Source organism: Mixophyes fleayi, chromosome 4 (genome assembly GCF_038048845.1).
Source record: "Mixophyes fleayi isolate aMixFle1 chromosome 4, aMixFle1.hap1, whole genome shotgun sequence".
In the NCBI taxonomy this organism is placed as follows: Eukaryota; Metazoa; Chordata; class Amphibia; order Anura; family Limnodynastidae; genus Mixophyes; species Mixophyes fleayi.
This window is the reverse complement of record NC_134405.1, coordinates 78,742,880-78,770,676: the sequence shown is the minus strand read 5'-3', so window position 1 is coordinate 78,770,676 and position 27,797 is coordinate 78,742,880. Positions and strand designations below refer to the sequence as shown.

General features: G+C 41.2%; 1 protein-coding gene across 3 annotated transcripts in view; it reads left to right on the top strand.

Moving 5' to 3' along the window:
• Positions 1–27,797, top strand: part of FRMD5 (FERM domain containing 5) — a 42,176-nt gene that overhangs the window by 5,586 nt on the left and 8,793 nt on the right. Inside the window, exons 2-12 of one of the 3 annotated variants that reach the window (XM_075207512.1) lie at positions 10,873–10,977; positions 14,356–14,398; positions 16,809–16,887; positions 18,292–18,389; positions 18,585–18,708; positions 19,227–19,314; positions 19,437–19,525; positions 22,172–22,235; positions 25,323–25,414; positions 25,528–25,602; positions 26,591–26,659. In XM_075207512.1, the coding sequence (XP_075063613.1) occupies positions 10,873–10,977; positions 14,356–14,398; positions 16,809–16,887; positions 18,292–18,389; positions 18,585–18,708; positions 19,227–19,314; positions 19,437–19,525; positions 22,172–22,235; positions 25,323–25,414; positions 25,528–25,602; positions 26,591–26,659 (926 nt within the window). Of the gene's footprint in view, positions 1–10,872; positions 10,978–14,355; positions 14,417–16,808; positions 16,888–18,291; positions 18,390–18,584; positions 18,709–19,226; positions 19,315–19,436; positions 19,526–22,171; positions 22,236–25,322; positions 25,415–25,527; positions 25,603–26,590; positions 26,660–27,797 lie in introns of all 3 variants that reach the window. The other 2 variants (XM_075207511.1, XM_075207510.1) reach the window with 2 other exon arrangements.

The window sequence follows — 27,797 nt, the reverse complement described above, 5'->3', positions numbered from 1 at the left end:
ATAACAGAAAATATCCATATTAAATTGGCTTCCCCATGTGAATCTTATCGCCAGCGTGGGCTACCTCCAGCAATAGCAGTACTATCGCCAGCGTTAATCCCTTAATATATAGGGAGAAAACACCTGATTTCGTCGGGGATAGGGTTTTTCTCCGTTTGCTAAATAGGCCCATAAGTTGCACAGAGAATAATGGTCCATCCAAATTGCAATGGGAAAAAGTGCTTAGTGATCCATTTGAAACTGAAGGCTATTAGACGTCTAAGAAACATACAATTTCTCCATGTCCTGTTTGTCTCTATGTGTAGTCTGGCTGGAGTGGTGACAACATTTGAAGTTTGTAATTTGGCTAATGTTTCTAATTTGTACTTATAGTCTCTTTAGTTGTGGGAACAATAATAGAATATTGTGGGAAAAGTAGCCTCCCTTGTGTCACCAGTGATCATGGAGTTTCTCATTAGAATAGTAACTTTAACCCTGTCCCAAGTTTAACCTTCCCACTCACTCCTGCATCCCTGCCAATCTCATTCATATCTCCCCACTTCCCTCCCTCCCCTTCTCTTGTGCCCTCCGGAACTCCAGATCCATCTGTAACAAACTGCCTGCAATACATGACTTCTTCATCTCCAACTCTATTAACCTCCTTGCTATCACCGAAACCTGGCCCTCTTCTACTGCTTCCCCCACCTCTCTCTCCTATGGAGGCCTTTCCTTCACCCGTTCCACCAGACTGGAGGACCATCCGGGAGGTGGAGTGGGCCTCCTCTTAGCTCCTAACTACACATTTCGGTTCATTCCCAGTGTGCCTTCCCTTTCTTTCTCCTCCTTCAAAGTCCAGTCTATCTGCCTCTTCTCCCCTGTCTACCTACGTGTCTCTGTCATTTACCGCCCATCCCACTTCCCTTTTTCTCAACAACTTGGCAGCCTGGCTTCCCCACTATCTTTCCTCTGACCTCCCCTCCATCATACTTGGAGATTTTACATCCCTATTGATAACCCCTCTGACCCTGTCTCCATCAAACTTTTCGCCCTTTCTTCTTCCCTTGGCCTCACTCAGTGGACCTCACCCCCAATCCACTGCCTTGGTCACCCCCTTGACCTCGTCTTCTCTCATCTATGTGCTCTCTCAGACTTCTCCAACTCTCCCTTCCCACTCTCTGACCGCTCCTTCACTCTGCCCCTTTCACCTGTTCCCCCCTGCCTAAAGCTACCCTCATTAAGTGCAATTTTGACACTCTTGACCCTACTTGTTTTTCCTCCTCTCTTGAAACTCTTCTTTCCCCTCTTCCCACCCTGGTCTGCCCTGACCAAACAACCTCTCTCTATAACCACTCCCTCACCACTGCCCTGGATACTGCCACCCCTCTGTCTCTTCTGTCCGCCGTCGCCACTTATTTCGCCAACCCTGGCACTCCAAATTCACCTGCTTCCTTGTGAAGTGCACTTGCGCTGCTGATTGCCTTTGGAGGTAATCTCGCTCCCTGCCTGAAATTATCCTTAAAATTATTCTCTTTATCTACTGCTCTGCCCTCTCCCTCGCTAAACAGTCTCTCTTTAAGTCCCTCATTTCTTCTCAGTCCTCTAATCTTAGCCTCCTCTTTGCCACATTCAACTCTCTCCTCACTCCTCCCCCCCTCCTATCCCGCTCTCCCTCTCTGCTACCGAATTGGCCTCCTTTTTCTCCACCAAAATTGATGCCATTAGACTCTTCCTTCCATCTTCTGTCACCCTCTTCGCTCCACCTTTCTCCAACAACCAACTCTGGTGCTCCTTCCACCCTGCTTTGGATGAAGAAGTCCACTCCCTCATTTTTTCCTCTCTCCCGTCTACCTGCCTCCTGGATCCCATCCCCTCTCGCCTCCTTCGCTTTCTCTCCCCCACTGCCTGCTCCTACCTATCACACCTCTTCAACCTGTCACTTTCCACTGGCATCGTCCCCTCCATATTTAAACATGCCCTTATCTCTCCCATTCTCAAAAAAAACATTATTGATCCCACCTCACTTGCTAACTAACGCCCCATTTCACTTCTCCCCTATGCCTCTAAATTACTTGAACGGGTTGTCTGCAACCGTCTCATCAGTCACCTCGTGGACAATTCCCTCCTCAACCCTCTCCAATCCGGTTTCCGCCCCCTACACTCCACTGAAACCGCCCTGGCCAAAGTTACTAACACCTCCCACAGCTTCAATACAAGGTGTTAATAACCCTAACACTTTGTATTTAAGCTGTGGGAGGTATTTTTTTTAGCTAAAAGACTACAACTGATTATTTGTTCAGTCACCCTCCACTAACTGCTCTCTCTGTACAAGAGTGCAACATAGCTATTGCAGCCCATATGGCTTTTGTCAGGTCCTGCAGCTTTCGGGGCACAGGACCCAGAGGAAAACTTCTAAGGGCCTTATTCGTCTTGTTGCATAATCATTTATTCAGTCTTCAGTTTGATTTAACAGCTAATGAGGATAATAAAATAATGCATGTTTAGTTTGCTGCAGTTGCAATCAGTGCTTTGCAGTGATTTTTATAGTGCTTGGATAGTGCAGATCCCAGTGAGTGGGTGTGTCTTTATTACTAGCAGATAAGCAGAGAGGAGGAATAAGTGGTATTCATGGGACGCCTTCTTAATGATGCTATGGGTGCACTACCACCTAATTAATATATTTGACTAATAATCTCCTTTCCCTAGACAGATCCCTGGAAAAACGGCTGCAAGGAGCCAAAAATCTCAGTTGTGTGACGCTATGGAGGGGGTGTGTGTATGCAGGACATCCACTCACAAGGTGCAATGAAGGGATTGCAGCTTGTGATTGGTCCAGCCGCACCCCCTTCCCCCATTGACTGCCATATTAAAGTGGTAAACAAAATTGTTTTGCCAGTTCTGTATTACAGGGCAGATGGACCTGGGAAGATGACTGCATGAAGCAGCCCCCAGGGCTCCAGCTAGGGGAAGGTCAGTAAAATTTATCAAGTAGGTAGTAGTGCAAGTTTAAGTTTTGTAAGTTAGGACAGCCAGTAACATAGGGGCTGATTTATCAATTGGCGAAAAGACCTAATGATGGCGAAAATGGGAGTTAACCCTTACCACTCCAGGCCAGTATCACTGGGATAGCTAGGTATTGCAATATTTATTTTTTGGGAAATTGCAGCAACAATGATACTGTGAAAGTCAAATAATTGGAAACGTCGTAGCGAACCAGCTACTAGATGGTTCGATTAGTCTTTTGCCCCTATATTTTGCAATTAAATATCTTTGTGCATTGGAACCACAATAACCACATTGGACAATGTTTATATATAGATACAGTGGTGGAAGTGGGCTGGTAAACGGTGCTATTCCATACCACCACTACTACTACCATCATTGTAAAACTCCATTCACTTACATCTTCTATACCCTGGGCCGGATTAACGGAATGGAGGCCCCTGGGCTAAGGGGGCCCCCATTCCCCCGTGAGGCCCCCCCGTTAGCAGACTGGCCCCCCTGTTAGCCGACCCCCCCCCCTAGCACTTACCTTCTCCTGTCACTGCAGTCCTCCTTCCGCGGCGCTCTGTAAGCTGCTTACTGAGGAGATCTCGTGACACTCTCGCAAGATCTCCTCAGTAAGGAGATTACTGAGCGCCGGAGAAGGAGGACTGCAGTGACACAGCTCAGGAGGACTGCAGTGACAGAGCTCAGCATTGATCGGGACAGGGGCTGAGCTCTGCCCTGGATGCCCGAGGCCCCTGGGCTGTAGCCCAGTTAGACCTCGGGTTAATCCGGCCCTGTCTATACCACCACTACTATATTTCCACTTAGACCACTATCTCTCTGTGTGTGTGAATTTATATATATATATATATTGTTAAATACAGGTCTATGTATGCTTTGCTTTGACAGACACAATACACTGCAGGATACATACAATACATATGGGGAATATAAAGTTCCACCAGAATGCACAGAAAAAAAATCAATTATCAACATCTGTTCAAAATATAGTAATTAACGAAAAATTAAAAAGTTTTCTTTTTACATTTTTCTTTTTGATTTACATTTATTATGATGTTATTAATGTTTACTGTACCGAAAATGCATTTTTACAGTTGCTCCCGATTGCAAACACATGTTTTATCATGCATACACACCCGTTATCACTATCACTCGGTGCTTACATCTGCTCTGTAATTGTTGCAAGTGATATAACAGAAAAACACATTCCTTAGAGATTCCCAAACCTCTAACCGAACATTGCTGTGTTTGCTCGAGCGTGACATGACCTTACTGTACATTGACTATGTCCATACGCCCAGTCTCATCTCCGTTCCGCCCATGAAATCGTAGGTTGTCGTAACTGTTCTTTTGCGCTCAAAGATGAATTAGGTGTTATTGCGTTCACTGGCGCATAGTTCATTGCTGGGCATGCGCAGTGCGATTTTATGTAAAATATTGGCATTTACATTCATTAATGAATCAGACCTGTCATGTACAAACTGGGGTGCAAGAGGGGGTTGCCCACATTGTATAAACAAAAAATATGGATACTCTGCATTCATCAAATACACAATTAATGCTGTTTTAACTACTTTTCTTGATTTAAAACATGAAATGTTACTTCCACATATTGCAGTGTTAAGCTGACCAACTCACGTCAGTCTTCCCCTTCTACTAAGTCCAAACATCACTGACCCATCTTACTGATGGAACTAGTGACACTGAGGTACCAGGGAACCAGTGACATTAATGAGCCTCAATGATGTCACTAGTTCCTAGTTAACTGATTGGCTGCATTCTCATGAACATAAACGAATCCCACAAAATGGCTGTCTCCACTATGTGTAGGCAACATTTACATTTTAAGTATAGCAAAACAAATATAGCCACGAGAGTCACTTCATATACTATACTTAACTCTATGTACCTTTTCCCTTATAAAATCACTGACGTTTCAAATCTGAAATGAGGGGAGGGGATGTGGGGGGATAGAGCATGTGGTGATAATAAGGAGAGAGGCTGGGATGTGTTTGTTCGTTATCACAGGAATTAGTCAGGGTGAATTCTATTAACAGCAGCATGAGGGAAGGAGGTGAATCTATAGCTGGAACAGGCTTCACTGGCAGAGAGAGACTCAAATAAACCAGAGCTCAGGGAATTGAGAAATTAAATGACTTGATGAGAAATCTGTGTTCTTTCATCAGACACTTTCTTTCTGTGCAACGTCTCTGGAGATATGTGCTAAAGCAAATGCTATTTTAAAGGGTAAATATGCTCCTGAAATTAAGATAAAGCAGGCATACCGTTGAAGAGGCTCCGAAAAGCCCAGATCACTATCATATTAAAAGTCTAATTACAGGCATTAGCAAACACTATATTAGACATAATATGGCACTTCGTTCTAGCACAGGATATTAATAGGGGAGGAAATCATTAACTATTTACCATTGCATTGTCATTTAATAATGTAGGGCATCATTCTGTATACTATCGGTAGGCAACCTGTGGCTCTCTAGCTATTGCGAAGCTACGATTTACAGTCACCTCTGCTTGGCAGGGCCTGCTGGGCCTTGTAGTACATCTCAAGAGTCTCAGGTGCATTACCTCTGAGGAGAAGCACAGTAAATCATTACATTGAGGCATGGGATAATGTATGCCAGTACAGAGCAGGAAAATATTGTAGAGCCGCTGACAGTGTTTCAGCTCATGCCATGCCGACATTTCCCTGTTAAGAGATTATAGCCCACTCAAGCACACAATAAAATCAGACCCGCTCAATTTAACCCAAGGCCTGCAGGTCCATTGCTGAGAATTGATATGAAGAGAGAGGCAGGATCTAGCCAGAGAGGTTTTTCACCTTGTAATTCTCAGAGTTTAAAGAGTGTATATATTAGCACCACTGTATTACTAGTTTATTAAATTGTGGTTCATCCTATAGTAGTTGTGACAGGTTGAGATGTTTTTGCATTGATCCCTACTTTACATGTGCATTATATTTTTCAATAACAGCCAGGGGTGTAACATTGCAGAGCCCCCTAGCAAAATTTACAGCGATGTGTTTCCACCCCCACCTATCCCCTCCTAGGCACCTGCTCTGCGCTTCTGAACAAGTGCAGCGTCCAGCTTATACTCAGGGGGCCAGCATAGCAGATGAACCAGCATCGCTGGGCCATACTCTCCTCTACGCCCTATATATAGTTCTACTCCTTATACTAGCACTGTCCACCAAAGCCCTGTAAAACATCTTTCAGCAGGGATGTTTAGCTCTGTTCCTGGAGGTGGTAAAAGCCAAGAGTCTTAGGGGGGTATTCAATTGTTAGCGAGTTTGTAATTTCAAGCGAGTTAAGTCTTTTTTTCTTATTTTTGAGCGCGGAAACTTCTCCCGCAATTCTAATCTTATTTTTTTTTTACCGAAACGGTCTAATCGCACTCCAACCGTTTGTCAATGTTAAAGTATAGGCTGAACGCGAACCCTCAGCGGAAAAAGCTATTGAATTGTTTTTTAACGCTGTGGGTGAAACAGGCAAATCTGCTGTTGCATCTCGCACCTCCTTGGTCTGCTCAAAGAAGAAAAAAAAAAATTAAGTTAAGAAAAATCTAAATTAAACTGAAAAAATAGGTGTAAAAGTTCATTAAAATAACCTGAAAAGTACTATTTTTTTTTAAAAAAAATAACAGTGTAATAATTAAAATTTTTTTCAAAGTTCCCCCTTTAAAAAAATCCATTAGTGGTGCATGTATTTAAACTTTATTTTTATTTTTTAGGGGGGGGGGGGGAGGTGGTTGTGCCTGACCTCAGTCTGCTCTCATCAAAATTGTGAAAAGTAGCATGTTATTTATTTATTTTTTAAAACCAAAAGCGTTTGCTCCCCACTCTATACTTTAGTCTTAACCCTAGTGCTGGCAGGCTATTGCTGTGTGTGTTTAAATCTTTGAAAAATTTTGCGTAGGGTTCACCCCTATTTTCATTGAACCAGCACTAGGCAAACCAGCCGGGGTGATAGGCACTATAGCAGGGGGGGGACGCAGTTTGGGTCCCACGGCCATAATGACTAAACACCCACAGACTGTTCAGCGCTGGCCTGGATTCCCTAGAGAGTGTGGTCCGCTGAAAAATGTAAGCGGGCCACCCCCCTAGGGACACCCAGCCCAGTGCCGATAGCACTAGGGCTCTTCCTACTACCCCTGAGCTGTGGGTAGTAGGGTAATAAATGGGGATTTTGTATGAAAAAAACTAAAAAAAAATTTTGACTTGTGGAACTACATGTCCCAGCCAGCCATGTTGGCCTAAATAGTGTGGGCATGCTGCTACTTGTCTAACTACAAGCACCAGCGTACCCATGGCACCCAGGGCATGTTTGCACTTGTAGAACCACAAGTGCCAACATGCTCTTACACCCACGGCTGGCTGTGATCTGTAGTTCCACAAAGAAATATATTAAATAAAAGCACAACACCCTCATTCCAACCACAAATCTTTATTAAAAATAATAAAACCCCAAGAAATGCAGTAAACACCCTCAAGTACACCATAGATTTTTATTAAAAACAAAAAAAAAAAAATACTCACCATGGATGAAATCCTCAGTTTTCTGATGCTTTACCTACACACACTCATTTACACAAAGTCCCAACAAATATTTGTACCTTATAAATGTCCATGCTTGGCCAGTGTTCACGAAATGTTTGTAAATGGCAAAAAATTTACCTGCTTGTAAAATCTATCTGCTGTCCAGGGGGGGGGGGGGGGGGGCATTGTTGCTTGCAGTGCTGGGGCCCTTCTTGATTGCAGTGTGGGGGCCCGTTCTCCTTTGCAGTGCTGGGGCCCTTCTTGATTGCAGTGTAGGGGCCCAATCTCCTTTGCAGTGCTGGGGCCCTTCTTGATTGCATTAATTTTATTTTATTTTTTTATACTAAAATGACTGCCTTAACCACTCCTCATTTCAAACTCGCTAGGACCAATAATAGAGCGCGAGGGGGTGGATGCAATGTTAACAATTGAATTGAGCGTTTTGTTTTTTTTCGAGCACGGGATTTTCACCCGTCTCACTAACAATTGAATACCCCCCATAGTGTCCTTGCACAGTGCATAACTCAAAATTGTTTTCCCTTCCTTTCATCAGCAAGTAAAATTTAATTGACAGTGTAAGAGAAGTAAACCCATGACTGTTAATCTGAGGAGAGGCTAGGGATACTCTGCAATAGTATGGTAAATGTGTACAGTCATGGCCAAAAGGTTTGAGAATGACACAAATATTATTTTTCACAAAGTCTGCTGCCTCAGTTTTTATGATGGGAATTTGCATATACTCCAGAATGTCATGAAGAGTGATTAGATGAATTGCAATTAATTTATCCCAAAAGCAGCATTTCCACTGCATTTCAGCTCTGCCACAAAAGGACCAGCTGACATCAGGTCAGTGATTCTCTCGTTAACACAGGTGAGAGTGTTGACGAGGACAAGGCTGAAGATCACTCTGTCATGCTGATTGAGTTAGAATTACAGACTGGAAGCTTTAAAAGGAGGGTGGTGCTTGAAATCATTGTTCTTTCTCTGTTAACCTTGGTTATCTGCAAGGAAACACGTGCAGTCATCATTGCTTTGAACAAAAAGGGCTTCACAGGCAAGGATATTGCCTCTAGCAAGATTGCACCTAAATCAACCATTCATCGAATCATCAAGAACTTCAAGGAGAGAGATTGAAGAAGACTTCAGGGCGCCCAAGAACGTCAAGCAAGCGCCAGGATCGTCTCCTTAAGTTGATTCCGCTGCGGGATCGGGACACCACCAGTGCAGAGCTAGCTCAGGAATGGCAGCAAGCAGGTGTTAGGACATCTGCATGCACAGTGAGGCGAAGACTTTTGGAGGATGGCCTGGTGTCAAGAAGACCAGCAAAGAAGCCACTTCTTTCCAGGAAAACATCAGGGACAGACTGATATTCTGCAAAAGGTACAGGGATTGGACTGCTATGACTGGGGTAAAGTAATTTTCTCTGATGAATCCCCTCACAATTTTGCTTAAGAACACAGTCATGAATATACAATGGTACCAAAACATCCTCCAAGAGCAACTTCTCCCAACCATCCAAAAACACTTTGGTGACGAACAATGCCTTTTCCAGCATGATGGAGCACCTTGCCATAAGACATAAGTGATAACTAAGTGGCTCACAAAATTTTGGGTCCATGGCCAGGAAAAAACCCAGACCTTAATCCCATTGAGAACTTGTGGTCAATCCTCAAGAGGCGGAAACCCCATAAATTCTGACATACTCCAAGCATTGATTAGGCAAGAATGGGCGGCCATCAGTCAGTATGTGCTCCAGAAGTTGATTGACAACATGCCAGGGCGAATTGCAGAGGTCTTCAAAAAGGGGCAACACTGCAAATATTGACTCTTTGCATAAACTTAATGTAATTGTCAATAAAAGCCTTGGTACTTATGAGATGCTTGTAATTTTACTTCAGTGTACCATAGCAACATCTGACAAAATGATTTAAAAACACTGAAGCAGCAAACTTTGTGAAAACCAATATTTGTGTCATTCTCAAAACTTTTGGCCATGACTGTAGAATGTGCTGTGTAAATCGGTATTCCTAGTACATGTAGGCTTAGGAAGGGTCGTGTGCTTACAGTCTCCAATTATTTAAATCTGCTCTGTGTTTTGGTAAGACTGAAGCAAACCCAGAACAGGATAACGCAATTAAGTTTTCTTTTCATAAAATCCAATACTTCCTCTTTGTACCAGTGACATTTAATACAGACCGCAATTGGCCTTATGACAAGGATGGCATTATAAAGAAAAGGCATGTTTGTTTATTGTTCATTACTGTTTCACCCTGTATAGTCTACTGTTTGTATTGTGTATAGCGCTTCGGAAATGTTGTGGCGCTTGATAAATAAAGGATAATAATAATATTTATTCTATTTCAATCCGCATTTCTTGAGATAAAACACTTGCAAGCTTGGTACTGTAAGAGTTTTCGGTATAAAGACAGAACGCTATACTAGGAAAGTTAATACAATGCCATCATGCATAGCAGTGGCACACTGGTACTTAATACAGTATCTACAGTGATACTCTATCACTAGACAGTCATCCAAAAGTTGTAATACATTTAATTGGGTCAAAAAAAAATCAGTGCATGCCTATACTCCACACTTCTAAGTCTCCTGATTGTAAATGCTGACGGAAGAAAGAGCAGTACATAGCTAGAGCATATTATATAAAATGACTCATTTTCCTTGTAGTTACCATACATTCCAGTGAGGCTTTACAGTCATTACATTTGTACTTGTATTTTCACAACAATTAAAAAATTACCATTTATCCTCACTCCAAGCTTTCAGGAATCTGTAGAAACAAAGTTAGTTATATTTTAATTATCTCTAAATTAAAAACTCTCCCACAGCTGCACACTTCCATTTTACACACACTCAGCCTAAACTATCGCTCTTAGTAACAAAATAAGTTGATCCTGCTCCAGTATTGTATGTACAGTAGCTCCGCATTGATCTGAGGGCTTGGTTTTGAATATATATATTTTGTTTCTTTCAGTCAGATAATGACTCTGTAGTTTTAAGTATAGTTATGTTTAGAAATCCTGTTATTGTAATATATACAAGCTACCAGGATATAATGAACACCTAAATCTCAGCTATTTTCCTCTACTCCTTTCCTTGCGTTTATCTATGAATAACGATTTGTTCATATTTGTATATTGAGTATCACAGCTTTCCACAAAGTACACTCTCTGTATACTCCTTGTTCTAATTTTCTCTATTGATCTTTCATTCACTCCCTTTCTCCCCTTGCCTAGTATTTCCCCTTTCTTCCACTGCCCCCCAATGTGCTCAATTCAAGCTGTGGTATGAATTTTAAGTGTTTGTGTCTTGTCTTGCAGAGAGATGCAAAGGGCCAGCAGTTGTTTGACCTTCTGTGCCATCATTTGAATCTGCTGGAGAAAGATTACTTTGGAATCCGCTATGTAGATCCTGACAAGCAGAGGGTATGTGTGGCAACACCTGTCAATGTATATTAATGTTCTGTAGCAGCGTGAGACTGAAGCTTGTGTATGACCATGCAAAAGTACAATCCTGCTGGGCAAATGCTGTTTTGTGATGTCACATTCCTACTTTTGCACTAATTCCCCCATTTTCACAGGGAAGCACATGGATTTGTGGGCCAAGATAGCTGCGGGAGTGAGGAAGAGTGCAAATGTAGATGAACATTGATTTTATAGTAGTGTTTTCAATGACCCAACAATGGGTGTAGTGGCATTGCTGATTTGCACATGTTGCAAATTCATAAATGAGCCATATTGTGTATGGTGTATACATGTAATAATATACTGTACAGCACCATATTCAGTCATTTATAAAGACTGTAAAGTATACTAAGGGGTCTAAAATCCATCAAAATGCCTGAAAAAGTCCCTTTTACTGCTTCTTCCCACTTAACAAAGGTTTAATTAGAGATGTTTCTGGCCTTAAGCAACCTTCAGCTGTTTAGCACCGTTAGCTCTAAAAAAAGAACTCTCTCAGGATGACGTTACTTATCTTTTCCAATGGCGTGCGGTCCAGCTGGAGAGGATCCTCTTTGCTGGCTGTATGCTCCTTCCATCCTTAGGCCAGAGTTGACTTTACTGCACTTGCGCAACAAAACAAAGACGCATGCGCAGTAAGTCAACTCTGTCACTTCAATGGAATCTGTCCCTTTCGCAACGAAGCCGGAGTATTGTTACAGAGAGAAATTTTCACCGGTGGTTACTCAGCTGGTAAGTATTCTTAAATAGTGGCGGTACAACTTCCTATATCACTGTTATCAGTAGCGATGCAGATCCATAAGTACTGCCACAAATGGCACACCAATGTCAAATAGACCTCTAAATATGTGATTGTGGAAACACCAGGTGAACTGTTTCCTCTTCTCAGTACTATTCTTATTGCTATGTTCACATGGGGACTATTCTTAGTGAATTCCCCACTCACTAACTGACTTTAGTAATCTGCACTTACTCTATAAATAGTCCTGTTTCACTTGGGTGACACAGTAACACAGTTGATACAAATATACCCAGAGCTTGGCTGTCATTGCAACTGCAGTTATGTTAGTCACATTAAGAAGGAGTCAGTAAGGCTGTTAGAGAATGAGAAGTGCCAACCCAATGAGATAGTTTCCTCAAAGGATGAGATCAAATGAAATGCATTAAAAGCACACTATAATACTTATTTATGCTAATAGAGACATCTTCTGACGGCATGTACAAACATGAGCAATATTGATCTGATGGGAATATTATCTGTCTTCGTGGTTATTTTTGCCCACTATTGGTTGCGATGAGAGAGGCAATAATCCCGAGATGGCGATAACATAAGAAGGATTACAACATACTTGTACCGCTGCCATCCTTGTTAAATAGGCTTCCCCAGGCTTTGCATGGAGAAGCTTTTCTTGTGAGACTTTCGCCGACGAGGGGTGGTAACACCTTGATAGGAAGGGTGAAGCACTATCTCCAGTGAAAACACCCATTTTCACCAAAGATAGGGCTTCTTGACCTGTAATAAATAGAGCCCAGTGTCTACATGGCAGTTAAACAACGTGTTCAGTCTCTTCTTCCCAAAACATACATTAGGGAATACTTTGTAAGAACATACATTCATTAGAGGGTACTTATTAAAAAATAAAGTACAGCTGTCAGGAAAAGGACTGAGAAACCTTGTAAGGAGTAAAGGGCTGCAAGTAGCACTGCATATTTCATGTTAGTGCTGTCACAGTGAACAGGCTCATTTTTTAAGATGATCATTCATAGTTATATCAGGTCATTCAGAATAATTGCCAAATGATTTTCTGTATGTCCAATTTGGCTACAAACTTGGTAGGTCTAATGAGACAGATGCAAGTATTTAGTGATCAGGGCAGCAATTGGATCATGTGGGGCACAAGCAGTGAAGTTAGTCGATGACTGCACACATAGGTCATTGGTAGATCAAATTTCCTAACAAGAACAGTAGAAATTATTTCTTTGTAATATTTCAATACGTCTTCATGGTTGCCCCCCCCCAACACACACAGAACTATTGTAGAAGCAGCATAGTCAAAAATGACCAAATTGCCCAACCTGATTACTCCATGTCCAGAATTACACCATTACATACAAGTTTACATGTTTGCTGGTAGTTTCACTAGATACCACATTTGCTCCAACCAAGTGGGCTGAAGTTATCTCCTTCTGCAAACAGTACATTGCCATCTGAAAGTCATTAGACATATAGTTCACCATAAATTGTGCCAATGAGAGCTGTATAACAAATCAATGCAAGCAAATGGCTCCACTTATCTAAGTATATACAAGTTTATACAGTTATACAGCTCCCTGGTAATTACCACCAACCTACCACAAGTGGGTAGTAATCCGGAATTTACAGGAAAAGCTAGAAATGAGAAACTGTTTGGTAAAACCATCAGATTACTGTGATATAATTTTGATCAAAAATATTTTCAATTTTTTTGCACACAATTTACAGCGTACCTAACAGTAGACTAATGGTTACTTCAGAACTTCACTGTAATTGCAGAACTGAAATGCTTGTGATTAAACATTTGTACCAGTATATTGTGTATGTTACCTTAGTAATTCATTTAGCATTTATGCCCAGTCAACCAGCATAGTTTGTTCTATACTGTGGCCATTAGGTGGCACTGCAGCTTTGGCGTTCAATTATTCACAAACTTATGTTTAATATAGTAATTAGTGTACATGTTACAGACACAGTAGCAGCTATCAAAACTGTAAGAAAACACACCTGGGTAAGGGTAATGCATATGTCATTGCAATTATTGCATGTATTTCACAATGCACATAGGCTTGTTTATGGGCCCAAGAAATGAAAATCACAGTGAACAATACATGTAAAATTATGGATTGTCTGAAATGGGCCGAAATTTCTAGATATATTTATTTAAGAGAGGGGTGTGGAGTCACATGTTACGTGGATTGTGCGGGAGTACACTGTCATGGTATATCATAGTTACATACAGACACTTGTTTCCCCTTCTTCTGTCTCTGGTAATGTTTCAGTATTTAAGATTTTAATCCTGAGTACATACAGCATTCAGAACAATACTGGATATTGTTCTGGATGCCTTATACAATGCTCAGTAATTGATTTTATTATGTTGCTATTTTTTGTTGGTGGATATTTAGTTTGCAGTAGAATATTATGTCCATGACTAAGAACAACTGAAACATAGTTCTTTTTGTTTGCGATGCTTTTAATTGAATAAAGTTCAGTTATATGAGACAAGCTTCCTGCGATGTCCTGAGTGTGAAGTAAATTGTCCCTGGACATTGTATAATGTATGACTGTATTGTTCTTATTTTCAGCACTGGTTGGAATTTTCTAAAGGGATTGCCAAACAAATGAGAGGTAACTCCGAGTCTGAATGTGCGTATAACATAATGTGCTTGATGATGCATATCTTAAACTTGTATGTCTGTTCCACAGCATGGCCAGCTCTCCTGTTTAGTACACAATCATTACTGTCCTGTACCGAGAAATCTTCATATAGAGTCATTAAGGAACGCATACTGAGCGCAGCATATGTTTGTTTTAAACTGCACGTAACTCGTCTCTGCACACTCCTGAAGTCATCATGGAACGGATCTCATGATACGTGTGGTGATGAATACAGGTGTAGGTTCACTCCGCTGTAGGATACGTACAATACCTACGTGGAGTATAAAATCTCAATAGAACGCGCATAAAAAATTTATACATATTCAATTAATGTTACATCTCCATATTATAGTCATTTATGATTATACATGGAAATGTTTTAAAAAATGTTTTTTTTTCTTTAAAAATATTTTTTACATAACAGACATTTTTATAGTTGCCCCTAATTGCAGACGCATGTTATAGCATGCATATGACACTGACATAACTAAGACTCAGGACTGGTGCAAGAGATATGCCAGAAAACCAGCGTACTTCTAGGTCCGCCCGAGTCTGACTTGGACGTGGCTGCACGGGATCGCCCTTACTGCACAGTGCCTATGTGCATCCGCACATTCCCCAGCCTGTTGTCACCCTGAAATCGTATGCTGTAGTAAGTGTCGTTTGCGCTGGAAGATGACTTGGACCTGGCTGTGTTCTGATGCGTATCGTCTGGTTCTGAGCATGCACAGACTGATTTTGCGAACAATAGGCACAAAATCAGCAGATACGTTCCTTAATGACTCAGGCCCGTAGTGGTAATGTATACAAATTGCGTTTACCTGGTGGAGTATTGTATCAGAATCATTTATGTTGCACATCGTTAGTGTTTTGCTTTACATATGCCACCATTAGTTGTTAAAAATCACTTTGCACCACATCATTCAAAAGGGTGTGGATTTTTCTCTTATAAATAGCATATATTGTGTAAATTGACAGCAATGATGTCATTTACCCGTAATGATGCCAGTCACATATGCATTCTTTTGTGCTGCATATAGTAAATTATCTTGTTTATTAATGTCTTTACTATTGAAATATCTGTTTAGGGACCAGCCCTACAGTCAGGACACATAGCCACCTTCTTATTGTGGAAGCATGTAGAAATGTGATGTCATTGCAGAAATGTGCTTTTTTAAAAAAACAAAAAACAAACATGTATAACAATTGTGTCATAGTAAAACATTCTTTGTAGTTGTAGCAGTAGACAACTATTATAAAATAGTGATTGAGAATGAGGCTCTTTGCTCCAAAAGGTAAAGGAATGTATTACAACAGATAAGTGGGTCACTAGGTTTCATTAAGCTGGTACTGGAATGTTCTCACAATGTTGGCTTAAATTATTTTTTATTATAAAAAATGTTTTATCTACACCAGTGATGGGCCACACACAGTCATCCAAGCCTTCACTTCCAGCTCCTTCCTGATTTATTTGTCAGATTTGTTATAATTGTAACGTGTTTAAAATGCCTGCTGATCTGCTATCAGGTGCCTCTTTCTTTGACTAAAATGTATTGTTTCAACTTATTACTGAGATTAATTGTAATGTGCGGCCCTTTTGAAGGTTAGAGGGAAGCCCCTTGTGGCCCCTGAAGTCTATCAGGTTGCCAATTACCGATCTTTGCATATATATTAAACACTTAATACATGCAACAAATTATATTTTCATTAATAAGTTCAAAAGTAAACAATTGATTATCTGTCTTTAATGTATAGACTGGAGATGAGTGCTGAGCAACAGGCACAATGTAGAGAAATGGAAAGATTTCTAAACACAAAGTTAAAAGCTTAGCGGCACTCACTGGTAGTACATAATTATTTTATTTTTTTATTGAAAAACCTTTAGGGCCTGAGTCATTCAGGAGAGCTAAAAAAAAAACGAGTACCTTTGCTTCTGGATAAACCATGTTACACTGCAAGGGATGCAAATTAATTTATTATTTTTTTTATTATTTTGCACATAAGTTAAATACAGGCTGTTTTTTCATGTAGCACACAAATACTTGATAGCTTTATTTTTACACAGAAATTGAAAGGTGATCTAGGGCATGTCCTACCCCAACTATAAATCTGTCCCCACATTTTAAATTGACCTCCCCATTCAATGCAGCATGGTTTTGCCAAGGTGCAAAGTTACTCATTTTGTCTGCTTTGCTCTCCATAATGACTCAGGCCCTTAATTAGTAAGGATTGAAAAAGATTAGCTCATTTTCATGTCACCTTTATACTGTTACAATAATAAACTTTAAAAGTGATCTGCACATATATCAGTTGTGCTGCTGTTTGTTGAAGTCTGAATGTAGTACTGAGCTTCTTGTGATCATCTGCTGTCCATCTCCAGCTCGCCCCCCGTTTATCCTGTGCTTTCGAGTAAAGTTCTATCCCCCAGACCCGGCAGCTCTGAAGGAAGAAATCACCAGGTGAGTGGCATGCAGTCACTGTACACGTACACTGTCCCAGGATTCACTACCAGTCACATGCAGACATGCATTTGCAACCTCCAGCCAACCCATGTGGTAATTCCCCTATTGTATTCCCTGGGAAAGTTGTAGTGTGAACATTCTCCTTAAAGATACATTTCATAGATTAAGACGTATATCTATAGTCCACATTTGTGACATATCTATTACGTTAGATATGAGAAATTAACCATATGCCCATTTGTGTTGTAGAGGAAGGAACTGGCACGGTAATAGTCACAAAGAGAAGCATGAGAGAGTCCTTCATCCTGATTATAAGATGTCAGCATACATATCATGTGTATCTGATCTCATAGTCAAAGGGTAAAAATAGGTTTTATAGTCGAGACAGCATAGTGTCCTAGTCATATAACCCCTAAGCTAAGACAGTTGTGTTACAGGGCTTGAGATAGAAATGTACACAAAGTTACATATGCACTATTATTTTTTTTATGAGATCCTTAAATATAATAAAAATCATTTGTTATGCAGTTATTGGCACAGCATATATGGTATCACAGCACAATATATTTTGATGCAAGATGTAAACAAGCAGAAACGTATTGACTATTATCTTCATGTGCCTTAAATAATGAACCTGGTGGCACCTATTTTTTACCATTTAAATCCTCAACGCAGCAGTGCCAGAACATTTCCCCCAGTACAATAGACCTCATTATCATGCAGTGTGAAAGGAGCCTCACTGCTATTGCTGCCCTGTGCATTTGCACCCTTGGGTTATGTAGAAGCCGTCACTGACTTACCTGCTGGATAACTCTGTTATAGTGTCGTGAATCGATGCCCCCTCCCTGACAGTAAGTTACACTAGAGTAACTTCTACTGCATCTGTCACAGTCTCTGTGTACTATCGTCTCTTGAGCCGTTGCCATGCATTAACTCACTTGTGTCTTAATCCGTCCATCTTGTATCTCAATAGCCAACAAATCCTTAACTCATTACGATAAACTCTCATTACACTCCGGGTCATCACTAACAGTCTGCTAAACATGTAAAAATGATCATTATGAGGTGTCTGCTCACCATATAAACTACATAAATGTATTATATCAATGTTACTTTACAAAAAATGTTCAGTGCATAACTGTGGTGTTGAAATGATACATTTAATAACTCGCTACAAATAGCACAGATGTAAGCATTAGCAACCAGGCAGATCTTGTCTTTGTTCAATCAAGTGCAAGTTAGTTAGATAAATGAAAGGAAATGTCTAATTGAGTATTATGAGTTACAGTGTATTTATGGTATTTCTACCACCACTTCTTATTAGCTAAAAGTTCCCTTTCCTATGCTGTAGCTGTTGCTCTAATACTGGGCATGCTAACCATCTAAGTAACTATACTACAGGTATATGGTTTTCCTGCAAGTAAAGAGGGACTTGTACCATGGGCGATTGCTTTGTAAGACCTCTGATGCCGCTCTGCTGGCAGCTTACATATTACAGGGTAAGTGCTGTTGACAGATTGTAATTTCCTATGTTATGATTTATTGTGTTCCTCATGCTTCCAGTAGTAGTAGTAGTGTTTTGTGTCTATGTAATATAATCTTAACTCCTTCTCCTGCTGCCGCTCGTGTGATCAATGTATTTGACCTGCATAGAATGGGATTTTCCTGCCCCTCATATTCTGTCTGTCTTGCAGCAGAGATTGGGGATTATGACCCTGGAAAGCATCCAGAAGGTTATAGTTCTAAGTTTCAGTTCCTGCCCAAACACTCCGAAAAGCTGGAGAGGAGAATCGCTGAGATTCACAGGAATGAGCTCAGGTGAGCAGAACATTGACAGACCCTTTCTAAAGTGGAAATTAACCTGAAAAAAAGTTGTAGAGGAGGACTGTCTACATTGTCTATCATACTCTGAGTATAATAAGATCTATGGTTAGTCAGAAAATTAATCTGAAGGCTGCTCACTGCATGCTGCCGAGTGCTAGCATGTTTTTGTGAGAATCCATCCCACATCCACAAACAAGCATTTAACAGCAGTAATGTATAATTCAGAAGGCTTTTCTTTTACTCCCTATTCTTCTTCATATGTTACACATTTACATAAGCAGTTAACCAGAAGAGAGCATTTTCCTTTGCTCTTGGTGTAGCAGAAACATACACCACTTACTAGATATTACGAGTCCGCGTTTATCACTTTCACATGAATGCATTTTATAATAATTACTTTCATTTTTGGAGTTTAGTTTCACGTTATAAATTAGGCTGTAGTATTAGGGGCTCACAGTGCCATTTACACCGTTTTTAAGTAGTGTGCCCTATTTCTCCTGCTTTCCTCTTAGTGGTTTGTTACCTGCTGCAGCAGAGTTGTGCTTTCTGAGGAAAGCTCAGACCCTGGAGACATATGGAGTGGATCCTCATCCGTGTAAGGTACCTCATTGTCAGCTCAATCGTCTTTACCCATCATCCTCTCTGTCCAACCCTTGCCTTCCTCGCTCCCCTCCGTCTCTTCTCTTCCTGTGCTTTCTATTCCCTGTCTCCCTATCTTTCAGGATGTCTCTGGGAACTCTGCATTTTTGGCCTTTACTCCTTTCGGCTTTATCGTGTTGCAGGGAAATAAGAGGGTTCACTTTATAAAATGGTGAGTCTGGAAGACCACTGTCTCGCTTGTGTTTTCTCTCACTCTCTGTTCCCTGTCTGTCCTCCCACTGAAGGGTGAGTAATTAACCTGGTGCATTTAAACTCGCCATGTGCTAATTAGAAAGACAAATAAATCCATGTTTTCTAGTCCAGGCCTTCTTATTTGCTACAGGTTTTCACATTGTTCCTTCCTGTCCTGATACTTTCTTTTCAGTAAGTCCTCTCTGCTTATCTATCTTCCTGTAAGCCTCCCATAACCCATCGTGCAACTAAGCCCTCGCCATATGTATACACTGTAATTTCCTCTTTCTTCCAACTCTGTCCCTCTGCATTCTCATACACTGTGTAACCTCATTGCTTTCCAAAGCAAATCACTGCCACATGCACACACCACGACTGACTGCTTGACATACTAAACCAGAATGCTAAGTTATGTACAAACCGCCACAACATACAGTAGTAGTCACATTTATATGATTAGGTCAGACACTTTTTAAAGGCTAACACAGTGATGTATACCTCTATAATGCTCTCAGAAGAGGGATAGGTGATTTGAATCCAGAAGGAAGACACTTTGAGTCTTGTCTTGTGACTTGTGCTGCAGTGTGTATGTCCTCATCTTACTGTGTGTCTAATGTCTGTACAGTCTGCTCCCAGTTCTTACTCTTTTCTACTGTACCACTTCCCCCAATAGGAGCTGGTTCTGTCCTCATGGTATACTTAATCACGATAAATATAAAGGGGTCTATTTATCAATAGGAAAAAAGCCCTAGATCTGTGAGAAGGGGAGATTTTCCCAGATGTTCGGCCTCCCTATTCACCTGTAGCAGATCTCCTCTCATGCAAAGCATGGAGAATCCTATGTACCATATACAGTGGCAGTACACATACTGCCATTGTACTCCTATTAATATCTCCATCTTAGGATGGCCATAGAAGAACTAAGCCTGCTCACACACACACAGAAGGACCCTGCAATGGCCATGTGGTCAGCCGCATCCTAATGCTGACAGTCAGTATGGCCAGAGAGCTGAGCATAGCTCAACTGTCCTAGTGAGATTTTCCTGGGTGGGTGGAAGATTGCGATAAACAGAGATAGAAAATCTTCCATATCGCCCAATATTAATAAATAGACTCCTAATGCAGTCTACAGTAAAGGTCTAGTATAATATGAATTACATCAAGTACTTTACCATAGTCATTTGAAACAGGCACCCGAATTCTACATTTATTTATTTTGTAATCGTCTTTTGATATGTTTGTGATTATGGTGAACCGTACTATTCGGGTAAGCATTAAAAAAGGTCCCAATGCTAAAAATATAATTTCCATTATAGAATTTTCTTGGACCTCAAACACAGCACTGCCCAATTTGAGAGTAATTATCGTTCTAGCCCCTATTCAGCAAAAGTGGAGTCTGTCAGTATCAATAGATGCCTATAATGAATAGATGTCCATCACAGGGTTTTTATAACTGTTTTTATATTTAGCTTTTTCCACTGTTTCAGGAAAGTACACATAGACTTCTGGTGATACGTTGCACTTGTGCATGCTAGTGTTTGTAGTTCAGCATGCCCTGACTGTTTAGGGCAGCCCGGCCAGGCTGAGAATTGTAGTTCCACAAACAAAAATGGCGTCTGTTTTTTTGTTTGTTTACACTTTAATCGCCATTCTTACCCTACACCCAATGCCCAGGGGTGTAAGAAGAGCCCTAGTGCTTTCAGCAGTGGGCTGGTTATTCCTAGAGGGGGGGCTGCATGTTTTTTTTTTGCGGACCCCACTCCCTAGGAAATCCAACCCAGCGCTGAACAGCCTGTGGTTGGTTTGTCATTATGGCAGAGGGACCCCTGCTGTGTGTCCCCTTGCTATAGTGCCACCCTGGCTGGTTTGCCTAGTGCTGGCTGCGTAACAATCGGGGGGACACCACGCAAATTTTTGCCCGATTTTCACGCAAACAGCAGTAGGCTGGCAGCACTAGGGTTAATAGTGCTTAGAGGGGGGACCCCATGCATTTTTTTAAAAAAAAAATAATATAATGTTAGTGAGCCTAAAATCGCCAGAGTTTTGCATGTAAAACTTGCAACCAATCAGAAAGAAGTCTTGTCTTTCAAATGGCAATTTTCAGGTAAACACGGAATAGTTTGAAATCGACGCAAATCGCGAGAGATGAACAGCGAGTTCAGACTAAAAATCGCAACTTAATACATATAGTGACTTTGGGATTCAGCCGCTATCGATTATCTCCCAAGATTTGCTGCGATTTGAAATCACTGAAAAAATCGGACCTTGATACATTTACCCCCATGACTGGTCTTAGTACCTATTGCTGCAGTTGAGGTGATACTAGTGAACTGTAGATTGTATTTCAGAGATGGGACAAATGTAACCACTTAGATTACACAAGAAGAAAACATCTCATTTAGCTATAATGTGGAGAAGCCGTATTATAACCTTATTATTTAACACTAGAATGTGTTCATACTGTGAAACTCAATCCCTCCCACACCCCCAAATCCTACCTCTGTCTCTGTAATGTCATTCTAGCTTCTTGCTGCTCCTGCAACCCACTGTACTTGTACATGTCCTGTCATTATGTCTATCCTTGTGGAAGTCTTTGTGATTTTTATTTATTTTTGTTTTATTTCAGGAGTGATGCCACAAAAATGAAATTTGAAGGAAAAACTTTTCATTTATATGTGAGAGAGAAGGAGGTAAAATGTCAATATATACCCTGACAGACTGGTATATACAAATGGACTGGTATATATACAGGGTGACTAGCTGATATATAAATATATATACACTAACTGACTGGGATCTTTATACTGCCTGATTAACCTGTACGCCTCTTAGGGACTAATAGTTTGATTTTATATATACCTCTTCTGAATGACTGATGTGTATACATACAGAACATTATTACATGAACTATTTTAGTTATGAACTGTTAGTTATATAGCACCTACATATTGCACAGCTCTTTACAGAGAATATGTAATCATTCACAACATGATGGGATTACACACAAGCACACATCCATTCTAGAGCCATGTCCATACCTAGAAACTAATCAGTGAGTAAGAAGGTTAAATGCAATGCTAGGCATGAAACGTTATTTGTGCAGTGCAAGGTTAGCTGTTTTCAGTAGGGGAATGACTGGCCAATATGTCAAAAATAATTGTTGTATAAAACCTGTCACTTGTTGTGCAGATAGTTGGTCTTCATCCCTGGGTTAAAGCTTTCCAGTTCTCCCCGTATTTCAATCCAATTGCTTTGGGGAAAACAGTGTGTAAAAATGTCACACAATTATATAGTCTGTGTGCTTCTAACATAATATTCCAGAGGGCTTTGTTTGTGGTCCTGCAGACACGAAGGCTGAATGGTGGTCTGGTCACTAGATTTGATCTTAGTAGCGTAGTAGCAAACTTTTACACCAATGTTCCTTTAACGTCCAGAGATGGGGGGATTTCTAAAGCCCTGATCTCCCCTATCCTGGTTTCAATAAAAACAGGGATACGGTCATTTGATGCAGTAGGTTTTCTAGTTTTCAAAATGGTATTCCTTGTTAGGCTGCAATATTGTTCTTACACATTTTGTACATTTCATTAAAGATATTGCAAATTAGTAAAAAAAAAATGAGAAAATTTTATTATGAAAACCTAAGTGTAGAATCCTGCTTTTTGCTGTCTTGGGAAGGTGGACTGGTGCCAAAGCAAGAACCACAAAATATTTATTAGTGGTTGTGGTGGTTGTTGTGGTGAGAAAATAATGCACACATTTGCTTTTAGTTCACTTTCTTGCAATTTAAATAAAACAAAAAAACAAAAGCACTTTTTAGGCCATGTTGGTTAGATTGTCTTTGCCGTGTGTGGTATAAGCAAACTAATGGTATTTTCTGAAAATTCAAAGTCTTCTGAAAGAAACGTGGTATAAATTGTGTGGCTACTACATAAACACATTACTGATATTGATGTTGGAATGTGACCAGCCCAATAAGTGCCTACTCACAGGGGTGAGAAAAGTCTCCACAGTCAACGGGTTAATTAATGAAAATGGGCAATATGGGGCACATTGCAAGTGTTACTTTGCCCATGTCAGGCTCTGGAAGCAAGAGCTAAGGTGCCCATAGTGGAATTGGAACCTTGACATTCTCTGACAGAGATCTGAGCCAGACCATTGTCAGCTTCTGTCATAGCAAGTGGCTGAATTCTATAGTGTACTATTAGAGTGGTCTGCAACATATATATATATATTATATATATATATATATATATATACACTGTATATGTTACCGTGGATTGATTACAATAAGATTTTGATTCGGTTTGGCTGTCTTTTTGGGACAGAGCCCCATTTTTTACCAGATTGACCTTCAACATTGCAGAGTGTATGGGCACCCTGAGCCGGTTTTCTCCAGGAGACAAGTATTGCGATCAATGTGGTTTCGATGTGTTAAATCGGCGGTTCCCAAAGTGTGCACCGCATCTCCCAGGGGTGTCGCGGCGCTGTCACAGGGGTGCCGCGGGCCAGCCATAGAAAAAGCAAACAACATAAAAACTTACCAATCCGCGCGGTGCCGGGACCCAGCATCCACCTCTCTCAAGCAGCGTGTGACTGAATATCGACATTCAGTGACAAGCTGCATGAGAGAGGAGGATGCTGGGTCCCGGCGCCGCGCGGATTGGTAAGTTTTTGTGTTGTTTGCTCTTACTATGGCTGTCGCATGACAGAGGGGTCAGAGATAGGGAGCGTGGCAGAGGAGGGGGACAGCGTGAGAGAGGAGGCGGACAGCATGAGAGAGGAGGGGGACAGCGTGACAGTGGGCAGAGGAGGGGGACAGTGTGAGAGAGGAGGAGGGGGACAGCGTGAGAGAAAAGGAGGGGGACAGCGTGAGAGGGGCAGTGGAGGGGGACAGCGTGACAGAGGAGGGGGACAGTGTGACAGAGGGCAGAGGAGGGGGACAGAGGGCAGAGGAGGGGGACAGCGTGAGAGGGGAGGAGGGGGACAGCGTGAGAGAAGAGGAGGGGGACAGCGTGAGAGGGGCAGTGGAGGGGGACAGCGTGACAGAGGAGGGGGACAGCGTGAGAGAGGGCAGAGTAGGGGAACATGTCCAAAAACACATTCTTCCTGGACCCATTAGGGTGCTGAAAATGAGCCTAAACATGTCCTATTCTCTGGATGGTTAGTACTCTGGTGTTCTTGGGATAAAACCATTACAGCTGCCTGTGAGAGACTACTTTTGTCTCATTTTCAGCTTGGCAGAACGTAGGACATTTTACAAGAAAATACCTGAACATAGCATAGGACAAGTAACTGCTGTAACCCTAAGCAACAAATGAGACGTTTGTTTTTATTTTCCAAACTGTCCTATAAGACTGACAGAATTCCATCAGTTCCTCCTATATGTTAACACTTATCATAAATGTGTCTTTGAGCATATCCCATGTTTATCTGCTGGGCTATTTGGCACCGTTCTTACATTTGTGAATGTTATGAAAAAGTTTGCATGTGTACATTTAACCCACAGTGTGTGTATTCATCAGTCATATAGGCCCTATATATACCAGTCAGTCAGGATATATATAATGTACATGGGCTATTGGATACTTAAGTCAGATAGATCGAGGGCTGTCAAACCGTAGGCCCCCTTTGCCAGAGGCACCTTGCAATACTTTGTAGTAATGACATGTTTGACAGCATTTAATTAGATCTCTTCAGCTCACTGAATTTTAGGTATAACATAGACCCTGGCACCTCAATGGGAAATTCAGCTTATTTTAAAATGTCTGTCTTCGTAGGAAAAGCGCTTGGTGCTTACGTTCCTGGCGCCTACTCCCGAGGCCTGCAAACACCTGTGGAAATGTGGAGTGGAGAACCAATCCTTCTACAAGTCAGTATTCCGTTTTCTTATCCATGCACATTTCCACATGTTTAGATAGAACATTCTCCCAAGCCTTCTTTCAAACGGTATCAATGCTTTCCTCTTGTGCATTCTTTGTGTAGACTTGAGAACTCCAACCAGGTTCGCACAGTTTCCAGCAGTAACTTGTTCTTCAAAGGCAGCCGCTTCCGATACAGGTAGGTAAAAAAATGCTTAAGTTCCGAATGCAAACTACCATATTCTTTTGAAAAACAGTAAGGGCCTTATTTGGAGGTGGATGTTAGTGTTTCCTTTTGTAAGACACGCATTTTCATGTTGCGTATGCTTTTGTGTCAAGATATTTTGCTTATCTACGACTTACAACTCTTTAACTTGGAGAGGTGGAATGGGGGCGGGCCGAGAACAGTGAGGGCATGTTCCCATACTTGCGACTCTATTGCATGTGGATGCATATGCAGGAGGCTTATGTTTTGTGGGTGCTAAAGGGCTGGTGCAAATATACGCAATAATGATGATTATTATCAGCAGTACTGTGTAACCGCTTCTGATTGGCGGATTGTGGATTGACCTCTCCAGCTGACAGCACTGAAACCATTAGTGTTGCAGTTATATTGTATCCTGTCTATTCGCTTTACCTTTGATCTGCTGCAGGAAAGACAGTTGCCGTTTACGTTTTGCTTTTTTAATAAGACATTATTCTTTCTTGTGTATCTGGCCGCATTACTTACTTGTGCTCAACAAAAAAATGTATTAAGTCATGTTTTTTTCACATTACAGCGTTGTCTACAAATAGGGTAATTGCATCTCGCATTGAGTACAAACACATACGCCCAACAATGGCGTAGTCTATACTACCGTCAGGTATACATATACACACTGATATGCCAGTAAGTATCACTTTTTGAGTTGTTCACAAGATGTGTCCGATTCTGAATATAAACACAGATACGCTTTTTCCTGCGTGTGTCCATACTCCAAAGGTGCATATGCATCCATCTCGATATAAGCCCCTAAGTCTCCCCACTGTATTTCTGTCCCAGTGCTGTGTAATTGATCTCTCTCCTCTATGTCGCTCTCCCGGGTCTTTTGCTCTGTACATATTGTAAATCCTAATAACCACAACATTTATATTACTTTGCTCTTGTTTTTCTCGTGCTTCTTTTTTGAAAACCTGCTTTTCCCTAGTGGTCGAGTTGCCAAAGAAGTTATGGAATCAAGTGCCAAAATCAAGAGAGAGCCTCCTGAGATTCACAGGCATGTGATATGTATAATATTATAATTCTGTTCCTTTATTATAAATATACCCTCATGCATTCCTTAACTTACACCCATTGTTCCACCTTCATTGTCCATATGTTGTGCTAATGCAGGGTTCTAGATTTTTTTTTTTATCCTGAGACCCAGATTCATTTTGATCTTATTCTTATTCTCTGGACCCATGGTTCCATTTCAGTGGTTCCGTTTTATGTTTTCATTATCTTACTGTTGACTTTAGTGGAAATAGTTTGCTTTTTTCCAGATATAACTGTTTTCTCTCTCCACCCTGTATCATGTATACTGTACATTTTAGATATTGATGTGCGTGGGTATAAGATGCCACAGGATGTGGAATTCATATAAAAATATGTCGCTGAAAGCAAAACTGCTTGTTGTGGGGACAAAGCTGGGTTTTCACAAGATTACTTTTAAACTTTCAATTTTCTCAAAAGATAGCAAAAATATATTGTATTCTTCTCACATTTTATGTGTTGTGTTGACTTACTTACGGTGCTTAGTGTTCCACTCTTAGGGCTAGATTTACTAAACTGCGGGTTTGAAAAAGTGGAGATGTTGCCTATGGCAACCAATCGGATTCTAGCTATAGGCAACATCTCCACATTTTCAAACCCACAGTTTAGTAAATATACCCCTTAGTCTCTTTATCCTGAACTTTTTTTGTTCACATGATAATGTACACCACAGGCTCATTTGAGTCGGAAGCAAGCCCCCTTTTTTTCGCGTAAAATACGCATTGCGTATACCTGACTTACCTCTCCTTACACCTGAAGAGGTGGAACACTGGAGGGAATGGGGGCGTGGAGGTGTAGGGGGAGTACAGTCAGGGCGTGTTCACATAATTGCTGTCAACATAGCTATTATGACAGCCCCCCCCCCTCAAAAGCGGCACCCAGCGATAGGCTATGACATCCCCCCCTCAAAAGCGGCACCTAGCTATAGGCTATGACAGCCCCCCTCAAAAGCGGCACCTAGCTATAGGCTATGACAGCCCCCCTCAAAAGCGGCACTCAGCTATAGGCTATGACATCCCCCCTCAAAAGCGGTAACCAGCTACAGGCTAAGACATCCCCCTCAAAAGCGGCAACCAGCTACAGGCTATGACAGGCTTGTTCAC